Raw genomic sequence first — 10,638 nt, forward strand, 5'->3', positions numbered from 1 at the left:
AGCGTCTGCGACGTTGTTAACTGGCGGCCATCTTAGAACAGTATTTGTCACTGGCGAACTGACGCCATTTTCTCCTCTGAAATGCTTGGCAAAATATGGACGGATTTCCAAATGGTTTGGTTTGAACGTCACTGTGATTCAGTGTGAAAGTAGCGGAAAGAATAAATTTATTTTCCACAAATTATGATACAAAATGGCCGATAAGTGATTACCTCCACCCCTAATTGGCTGAAAGAGTGCGTTACGCGTCTAGCTCTTTATTATATGACATTTAAAAGAGATGCTTACATGGGTTACGTTTATGTTCCATTGTCTTTTTTTATTTGATCAATTTTAATTTTGTTAATGTATTTTTTAGGCATCAAGAAACGAGGAGATTAAACTACTGTACATTTAAAACCTGATGCAGAACTATTTATTGGCCCTCGGTTCCTTACGGATGACTACAGCTGTAGGAACCAAATGTTAAAAGAATAAAACCTTTTAGATTACTTAAAGATACGTTAACAAACTAGCTACATATATAAGTGTCGTTAAAGTATTTTAAAATAATGAATTGCTATTTAAAGTGCATAATCGTGTACCTGCGAGTCTTTTGGTGTTACATGTAACGGGAGGTCAAATAATTTTGAAAGTGCCAAACCGGACGCGTGAAATTGTTCTGGAAGGAGCCGCAGCAGACGTGAAGAAATGCGCCGCTGCTGCTGTAAACATTGACTGTTGTCTTTAAAAAAGTGTAGTTTTTCGCTTTCTCCGCGTTTACGCGTACGGGCGGCTGTCTTGGACAGAGCAACGAGTCAAACATAGCACTGCACTGCCATGTCGTCGCCTCCCGAGATGACAGAAATGTACGACAACGCGCTGCTGGGCATTCTTCAGCATGTAGGAAACATTCAGGACTTTCTTCAAATCTACTTTGGCTTCTTGTACCGCAAAACCGATTTTTACCGACTCCTTTCCGGTCCCGGTGACAAAATGGGATTCCCGCCAGGTGTTGCCGAGAAGATGGTCCTCAAGGTGCACTCGCCTAAGTTGATTCTTTCAAAGCCTTCAAATACATTCGAATTGTTGGAGAGGTGTGCAATTAATTCAGCATCGAAGTCCGTTCGACCAAGGAGACTCTGTTTCCCATCTTCTTATAAAGGTTTGAACTCATTGGCTGCCCTTGACGGCGATAAATGAATCTGAGTTGGGTTAAGAATGAGTTGTTTTTACAATAATCACACAATAACAACAAATAACAAGTACACAATCTTCCTACTGTTGTCACGACTTTATCGTTTCTTATCAATGGACTCACTGGCGGCGATAGACGTCCGATCCATTTGAACTTGGATCGATCTAACTATTGAGAGGGATTTGTATGTGGTATTAATACGGCAGAGTACAGTATCAGTCATGGAATCTCGGCAATGAAGTCAGTGCAAGTTGGGCGCCATCTGATTGCAAATAGGCTTTGCAGGAACGGGTCTAAGGTAAAAATGATGGCTATGTAAAATTTTAATCGTTCTATATCGTTTTGGTGATGTACAGGCCAAAAGTTTGGACACACCTCATTCAATGCAATACAAATGAAGGTCCCAGACCGATTGATAAAGCAATAAATTCCACTAATTAACCCTAAAAAAAGCATACCTGTGAAGTCAAAAACCATTTTAGGTGACTCCCTCTTGAATGTCAACAAGAGAATGGCAAGAGAGTGCAAAAAAGTAATCACAGTAAAGGAGGGCTACTTTGAAGATACTAGAATATTATACGTTTTTAGTTTTTTCACCTATTTTTGCAAAGTACATAATCCCACACGTGTTAATTCAGTTTTATTACCTTCAGTGAGACTTTACATTGTAAATAGTCATGAAAATAAAACACACGCATTATAAGGTGTCCAAACTTTTAGCCTGTACTGTATGTCATATCGTACAGCACTACATTTGATAATTGATCAAATGTTGACTAGTCCATTGATCGCGGCAGCCCTAATAGAGACTAACCTTGTAGACACTTCAGCTACACAAGTTCAAATATATTGGACTTTTGTATATCACCATCAATGGCAGCAAATGAGTTAAATGAAAAATACATACCATACCGATGAGTATTATGAAGTAAATACCTAAAGAATTCAGTCGGGAATTTTACTACATTTTCGTACCATAAACATGTCAATTATTGAATCCTTATAAATCCAGGCTGATTTCTGAAAAAAAAAAAAAAAAAAAACTCAAATATGTTAATGTCTCCCGCTCCGCAGACGTTCAAGATGTTTGAGAAGTTTTCTGAGCAGAACCGCGAGCTGCAGAAGCGACGGGCTGAGTCTGTGCCGGTTCCCGTGGCTGTCCAGGAGCTGGAAATCTCTTCAGAATCAATGAGCGCCTCTTCCTCCGATCCCATCCCAGAGTCCCAACCCACTCCCAACACCGCTGGCGGCGACCAGGCAGCCACGTCGTCCAGCTCGGAAAAGTCAGTGTTCGACTGTACTGCATTGCTTAAGATACATTTACCCTACTGTAGGGCATTCACTGTCATCGATGTCGCTGGACCGCAAATCCATTTTGACTGGAGCATAGACTTTACTATCAGTTGACGGGGTTCGGGGCCAATCCGTAGGGCAGTGGCTGTCTTGGCAATTTTGGGGCCTAAGGCGAACATATCCAGGGGCCCTCTTCATGGGTCAGGGGTTAAAAAGGTGAGAAGGGTGTGGAGGAAATATGTTCCGGTACACTAGGACTGTCCTAAACGACAAATTTTCTCCTGATTAGTCAGCCGACTAGTTTTACGATTAGTCGACTAATCTAATTCTTTATTAGAGTACAAATAATCATGTAAATAAAAATAATTAATCACAAATAAACAATGAGGTTAAATACTGATAGCATTTACTAGTGCAAAAGAATGGAAAGTAAACAGATTCAGAACACTGACTTTGCCTTTCCCACATTATTCAAAGCAAGTCTTAGGAAAAAAAATGCTAGCATTATTATTATAGTATACTACTATATATAATAGTAGTATAATAATTATAATAATTATTCCATGCCAATCATTCGTCATAACGAGTGTCATTTGAAAGCTATTCTTGTGTAAAATATGTATTTTGTAGTATTTACTCTTCATATTATAATATTAATTCTGAAGTATGTGGGATTAACTCCAGAAATCGTTATTTATATGACGAACATGACGTGCTTTTATTTTGAAATGTTCACCGGAGGTACGTTCGCTAAACCGCTAACCGAAAGCTTTACACTCCGTTAAACAAAACATTCTTCGTCATTGCTTGTGGTGTCACTAATAGATTTTTTTTTTTTCCTTAGCAAATGCTGTTAACCAGCCGTTGAGTGTTATTGTAGGACTGATTGGAACTGTACTGCATTGTTTCGCCACAGGATGTGCTGTCTTGTATTTTATGTTCGGTGTGAAGAAGAAAAAAGTTAAACGAGGCATTAGCGGCCTGTTCTCAACTTCTCCCTCACTGCACTTTGGCTCTCATGGAGAGCACATTCGCGCATGTGTTCGAAATAAACGATAGCCTACGTGCAAAGTAACAAGTGAGCTGTAAAAATAGTGAGCTTAGTGGCGTAAAAAACGCGGGAGAGCTAAGTGAAGCTAACGAACAGCTAAGCACAGCTAAGTGATGCTGAACGGAGCTAAACGAAGCTAAACGGCGCTAAATGAAGCTAAGCGACAGATACTCAGTCCGTCGTCGTGGAACAGTCCATTATATTGTGTGGGGAAGAGATAATATAAATGCAGCATTCAAATGGCTTTCTTTTTTGTTTTGTTATTTGTTTGTTTGGGATGCTGACATAATTATACATGACGAATTGTTGGGGATGCTGCTGGCTCCGGTGGCCCAAACCCTTGCTCGCAGGGGCAGCTGGTTGGGGGCCTAAGGCGATCACCTACTTCGCCTGAATTGTAGATCCGCCTATGCCGTTGGGGGCCTATTTTCAAAAGATTAAAATTCAAATATTTTCAAAACCCAACCCGCTAGCGACCTAAAACATAAACAGACGCCTCCATTAGGCATATATGAGTCTCTATGACCAGCGACATAAAAAAATTAAAATTCGTTCCCTAATAAAAATCCAATCAATAACATTTTTTATTCAAGTATAACAAAACAAAATGGCTATAAAATTCTGAAATTTTACGCTAGATGCACATAAATCACCAAATGCAGAGATAATCACCTATATTTTCAGGATCAATAGCAATATTTAACATATCATATAAGTCTCTGCCCAAAATAGCTTATAGTTTAAACTTTTTTTTTTTTTTTTTAATTCAGTGTTTTTAATTTAAGTTTTCAGCAGCTAATAAATCACTTAATTTTCACATCAGAAACTTAATACTTGAGGAAAGCATGCAGAAACATCTTAATTTTACCTTTTCTATATACAATCACAACTTATTTAGGTTGAATTCTGCTATTGTGTAGATATACAAAATCCAACAAGGCGGCCGTCACAAAACAAAGAGCTTTTTAAGTTGAAAATTATTGTAAATAAATGCTCAAATCGCCTAATTTCTATAGATATGAACGTAAAACGGTCTACATTATTAGTTAAAAGTAAAAAAACGGGCAGTTGTCGTTCATTTTACGTAAATATTTCAAGCAAAAGTTACTTTTATTGTGTAATCCAACATGGCGGCCGTCACGAAACAAAGAGCTTTTTAAGTTGAAAATTCTTATAAATAAATGCTTAAATCGTGAAATTTCTATAGATCTGAACGTAAAACAGTCTAGATTCTTGGTTAAAAGCAAAAAATGAGCAGTTTTCATTCATTTTACGCAAATATTTCAAGCAAAAGTTATGGTATTGTGTAATCCAACGTGGTGGCTGTCACAAAACCAAGAGCTTTTTAAGTTGAATTTTTTTGTAAATAAATGCATAAATTGCGAAATTTATAGATCTGAATGTAAAACAATCTAGATCCTTGGTTAAAAGCAAAAACGGGCAGTTATCATTCATTTTACATCAATATTTCAAGCCAAAGTTACACAAATTTTATCCATAGATTTTTTTCACGTTTAAACTTCAAAGTTTATGCATGGTGCTATTTAATATCATAATTACCTTGAATCCTCAACCATATCACTCTCCAGACACTCCTGCCTGCTTGTATGCAGTAACACCTTCGTCCTATTTCCACCTAAATCCGGCGTTAGAACGCTGCGTATGTTTCAGTTTATCACAGTGAAAGCCAACTCAACGTTCTGCCTGGGTCGGGGCTGTCTTGTCAACTGATGGTGGAGTCTATGACTGGGGGGAGGGCAAATGTGTAAATGTTCATTTACTCGTCCTGGTCAAAAAGGATTGGAAAGTCTAGCACCATTCATGGCACTGAAATATGATAATTGAATGCCAGACATCCCTTTTAAAATGAATATGATTTCTATTGCCATTAGAGATGTGCGAAATTTCTCATTCTTAGATTATTCGCGATTCGGCCGTGGAAGATTTGAGAACGATTCACAAACATCCAAATTCCTATTATTGAAATATGCCAAGTAAAGTGGAACTAAAAAACAGTCAGTGCTGTCTTCGGGACGCAATGAGGAACGGACCGAGAGTAAACAACATGCTCAACTTATGCCACTAAATAAAAAAAAAAACAATAATACCTGACTGCGGCCGACAACCGCTACAAACTACGCCCACATAATGCTACGGTAGAGATCACATTTATATTGCACTAGATGCGAAATGACAGACTCAGCGGCGTACATGTATAGAAAACTAGATGTGAAATGACAGACTTGCTGGCGTTAGTAAACAGCCGCCATCTTAAAGCAGAAGACTTTTCTGGAAGGCTGTTGTAGCGAACCCAATTAACTTTTCATCTAAAATCCTCCTAAATTAGCAAAATCTTGACTTGAATCTATCTTTAAATGATGAAACAGTTTTAAAACTTTCGCATGTCGAAAGTAGGCAGAAGGGAAATTATAGAATAACAGGCGCAATTTTAACAACTTTAATGGTTGATTCAAAACATTAAATTAACTGAATAATTTAAAGCTGCTGATACAGAATGGGGACTTGAGTATTTTATCTACTGTTTTGAACTGGTTACTTGATACTGAAATAGTAGTTTATTTATGCCTGAGAGGATTTTTGTAATATTTTTGTAACTAATGTACGAAACATTAAAAGCAGCTAATAGCTAGGGGGGGTTTGTCAATAATCGATTTATAATCGAATTGTAGCCTCTGAATCCTAATCCTAAACGAATCGTTAGGTGTCCCAAGATTCCCACCTCTAATTGCCATCAGTAGGAGTGAATGAATTAATTTTAATATCTCTGCTTAACCATTAAAAGCAAGGTCACCTCTACCAACATGGTCGCCACAGCATGCTTGGGTGTCTTGCATCTCCTCGTGCACTTTGAGGACTTAGGACTTAGTGGACTTTGAGGATTGCGGTGCGAACGCAGCGCGTTTGACGCTGGGGCTTATGTCTGCAGGCCCAGCATGAAGACATCCGCGTCCGACTCGGAGAGCTACAATGGAGCCGTGCGTGACAAGTACAAGTGGTCCCAAGACTACAATGACGTGGAGGTGCGCGTCTTCGTGCCCGAGGAGGTGGTCAAAGGCAAACAGGTAAGCTAACGAAGCCGGCGCCAAGGCTGCTGGCGTCGCACTAAATCGTACGCTGCGCTTTTTCAGGTGAGCGTGAACCTGAGCAATGGCAGCGTGCGTGTCTGCGTGCGCGTGGGCGCCGAAGAGCGCACTCTGCTGGACGGGAACTTTGCACACAAGATCAACACGGAAAATTCTCTGTGGAGCCTGGACCCTGGAAAATGCGTAGTGGTAAAGGACGTTTCTCACACGCTTGAAAGTAGTGTTGCACCGTTACCATTTTTTGTCTCCCGATACCGATTATTACACCTGGCTTTGTTGGATCAACCAATGCAGATCCTGTACTTAAACTATGCATTTTGGAAAAGTTTTTTCTTTTAATAGTAAATTACCAAATACTGAGTTGAATGTAAAGTAATTGCTATCATTGCTTAACTTATTGTCTGCCATTGACTGCTCGAGACATCCAGTCTATTTGACGTGGGAGGGCTAGCAGCAAAGGAACAAACGTTCATGATCTGGGCCATTTAATGTCACGATATCAGTATGCCAGAAAATATTTTTTATTTATTTGGTGAAAATTGATACAACAATTATGACAGCTTCTCCCCCACTCACTTTTATTTGTGAAATGATATTAAACTGACTTGCCACAAATTGATTTATAAGTAGAAGAACTTAAAAGAAATTGGGACGGTGCAAATCTGGGAGATGTTTAAGAAAATGTAACAACCTACAGGTATGTGCATTATCATTGCCGCTTTGTTTTGATGTGTTATAGGAGCATCGTTAGCGCTTTGTTGTGACTAATTGCCAGACGCGCCCCCGTCTTGCAAGCCACAGACAGATACAATTACAAAATGTAGCAAGTCAATGTGTAATGGTTGCCACCTGCTGGCCAAAATGTGCATTGCAGGAACAGGTCTATTTATGGGAATATTGATGGTGGGCACATAAAATGTGAAGAGAAACTTTTATACATATCGTCATATCGTACAGCACTATGATTGCCCCGACATTTGTATTTTTCTTTTTGATTCCCTCTTATCTGCTTTCTTTCCTGAATCCTTTAATGCTCTCTATCGCGTTCACACACTAATCTTTTCTGCTCGCCTCCTTTATTTCTCCCCGTTTTCCATTTTCTTGCACTTACCCGTGTTCTCCTTTTACTTGTCTGTAAGTTTTTCGTCTACCTCCTTTCTCCCCTCGCTCCCATTTATCTCGCGGGTCGTCGCACGTAGCTGTCGCTGAACAAGTCGTCAGAGGTGTGGTGGAAGTGCGTGCTGGAGGGCGAGGAGGAGATCGACGTGGATAAACTGAACCGTGAGCGCTCCATGGCCACCGTGGACGAGGAGGAGCACGCCGTCCTCGACCGCCTGACCTTTGACTACCACCAGAAGCTGCAAGGAAAGCCGCAGAGCCATGAAATGGTCAGGGTGCTTTCGCACACAACTCCGACACCAGGGGGTGCTAGACTACAACAAGTGTTTTTTGCGTGTGCGCAGAAAGTGCACGAAATGCTGAAAAAGGGCTGGGATGCAGAGGGCTCGCCTTTCAAGGGTCAGCAGTTCGAGCCATCCATGTTCGACATCCCGCCCGGCGCCGTACAGTTCTGAGGCCCCATCCATCTAAACAAGCGAGTAGACAAAATGGAGGACGTCAACATTGTCTGTCGGCCCAGCAACAAATTGCACCGTGTCTAGCTCCGCGCCTTCTTTTTAGGTAACCTGACACTGCACCCAGATGCTGATGAACTGAGCTTTCGTAAATAAAAAAAATTCAACTGCACAAATATGTTGTCCTTTTTTGTATTTACTGCATTTAAACTGAGCAAACTAATGCTTCTAGACCAAGGGTGCTCACTATTTTTTTTTTGTTGCTGCATGATTTACTTTTCAGGAGACGACAACCTGCGATCTACCTTAATGGGCAATGATAGCGGGGGCATGGGGTGCAGGCTAGAAAGCTCAGCAGCAATGTATGTTGCGAGCTACCAATGAAGTGACCAAGTCAAAATGATCTGGATCCTTACAACTTATTTTTTTTAGTTAATTTTTTTCTTTTAAATAGATTATTTAAGGTTTTTTTTTGCCTCCCAGTTGTTGGCAACAGAGTGCATGATGCAAGCTCATATATACATTTTTGCCTCTTTTTATAGTTTGAAAATACAGGAAAAAAATCTATACGATTTCCTTATCTAGAAAATAAATACAATATTTGTCTTAAATTAGAGAATATTTTCAATTTTCCCCTGATTTTTGTTTTTCATACTCAGTTCCATTGACCATGATAGATGTACAGTGGCAAAACAAATCTGAACAGTGCGATGATCATAAGCTGGAAGCGGGGATGCTAGTTGACTAACCCTTCAGGACAACCTGCCATGCAGCAAGCAGAGATATTTTAACACTTAAACAGTATTATAGCTCTGCGTATCCTTTTACCTTTCTATTTGACCTTCCCTTCGCCCAACCACCTCCACTTTACACTTGCAAACCGGGCCCCTTATAGTAGGCCTGGGTGCGGTTGCACCAGTGGCGTCATTCGGCCACATTAAGGGGGCTTCAGCTTCTTAAACCCCTCCTTAAATAATTTGTTGTTTTATAAAAAAATAAAAAATGAAAATACAAACAATGCTGACATATTCACTATGAAGTTGCCAAAATATTAGTTTAAATCAATAATCATGTAACCTGTCATTATTAACAAATTATCACAAATCTGTCAGTTTCCCCTTAATTTATAGAGTAAGGTTGGTCAGTGTGTCGCTATCCAATCCATTCCACTTATTCATATAAAGAACGCTCACATCTCTGAAAATCCAGTCCGCGTTTTCCCTGTGACATTGTTAGGAGTTGGTACTACCTTTTTTTTTTTTTCCGCAGTCGGCCTCTGACCACGTCTTACCTTTGTTGTTTTGTGGTGAAAAGTTACATCCCAGCTCTAAAATAACGCTGCTACTTAACTGCTGCTAGCTAGTTAGTCTGAAATGCATTGTAAAGGTCCTAGTAGAGTTACGGGTACACTCTTGTTGCCACTATCTTTGGGGTTACTTCGTTCTGGAGCATCAGCTGCATTTGTCACTTTACGCATAGATGAGTACAGGAGCTGAGCTCATTCACTTATGATTATCATTGGATGGATTGTCATAATAATACACTAATAATAATAACCCCACCACCTTTATTGACCTGTATGAGTCAGAGCAGAGGAGCAAAGAGGGTGACAGGGGACAGACCTCTCCTTAAAAGGGTAGTAGGAGATTAATGATTAGAAAGTGGAACAAGCCAAGAAGATGATTATATATACCATATCGATACATAAATTATCAGTCTTTGTAGCTGTTTGTGAAGTTTCACAAACGTTCACTTACATCATGTGTAACTCCTGGGGGCTAAGACCCCCCTGTTCTTAAAACCTAATGACACCCGTGGGTCGCAGCTCCATTAAGTTCCGCCCCTATAGACGTCCAATTATCCTTCTGCGAATTGAAATGTGTTTGTCATCTGTAGACTTCCAATCCATTTGAAGTGTGTTGGGCTGCTCCCACTTCAAAGGGATGTCTGGTGCCATCAATAGCAGCCAATGAGGTCAATAGGTGCCCTATAGAAGGTCAAACTTGTTTTGAGCTTTTTGTCTTTTATTATTGTTTCCTTAAAAAAGAAGGGGGCGGGGTACAATTTTTCGAAGGATCGCTGCCAGTCCCTTCCAATCCAAACTGACTGGCATCCAACGCCGTCAGTTGGCAGCAAATTCTAAAGATATTAAGGTTGTTGGTTTTTAAATTACAGTAATTCACTTTTATTAACAGGTATAGACATTAACTTCATTCTAATTGGGGTGGCTGGCGTTGAATGATCATGTTTCAGTGCCATTGAAGGCAGGGCCGGCCCAGGCCATTTGGGGGCCCTAAGCAGAAAAAATGCAAAGGGGCCCATATTTTTGGCCCATCATTTCATCACCGTGTACCGTGAAACCCATATATGCAATCCAACCCATACGTCCATATTTTGTATATTAATCAGATTTTGTTGCACTGCATACTTCAAACTTCT

The 10,638-nt window shown here is 40.1% G+C and overlaps 1 protein-coding gene across 1 annotated transcript; it reads left to right on the forward strand.

The window, feature by feature from the left end:
- The first annotated feature begins 456 nt into the window (after positions 1-456).
- nudcd3 (NudC domain containing 3) lies at positions 457-8,365 on the forward strand. Its single transcript, XM_057819221.1, has 6 exons — positions 457-1,017; positions 2,252-2,460; positions 6,469-6,604; positions 6,671-6,814; positions 7,825-8,013; positions 8,089-8,365. Exons 1-6 carry the CDS (start codon positions 820-822, stop codon positions 8,197-8,199), a joined length of 987 nt encoding a protein of 328 aa, XP_057675204.1. The 5' UTR covers positions 457-819; the 3' UTR covers positions 8,200-8,365.
- The last annotated feature ends 2,273 nt before the right edge of the window (positions 8,366-10,638 follow it).

This window comes from Corythoichthys intestinalis, chromosome 17 (assembly GCF_030265065.1).
Source record: "Corythoichthys intestinalis isolate RoL2023-P3 chromosome 17, ASM3026506v1, whole genome shotgun sequence".
NCBI classification, from domain to species: domain Eukaryota; kingdom Metazoa; phylum Chordata; class Actinopteri; order Syngnathiformes; family Syngnathidae; genus Corythoichthys; species Corythoichthys intestinalis.

Bases quoted from the DNA above. Each gene is read 5' to 3' on its own strand.
- nudcd3 (XM_057819221.1), top strand. From the start codon at position 820: ATGTCGTCGCCTCCCGAGATGACAGAAATGTACGACAACGCGCTGCTG. The intron at 1,018-2,251 runs GTGCACTCGCCT...CCCGCTCCGCAG, and splicing joins CCGAGAAGATGGTCCTCAAG to ACGTTCAAGATGTTTGAGAA. The intron at 6,815-7,824 runs GTAAAGGACGTT...CGTCGCACGTAG, and splicing joins ACCCTGGAAAATGCGTAGTG to CTGTCGCTGAACAAGTCGTC.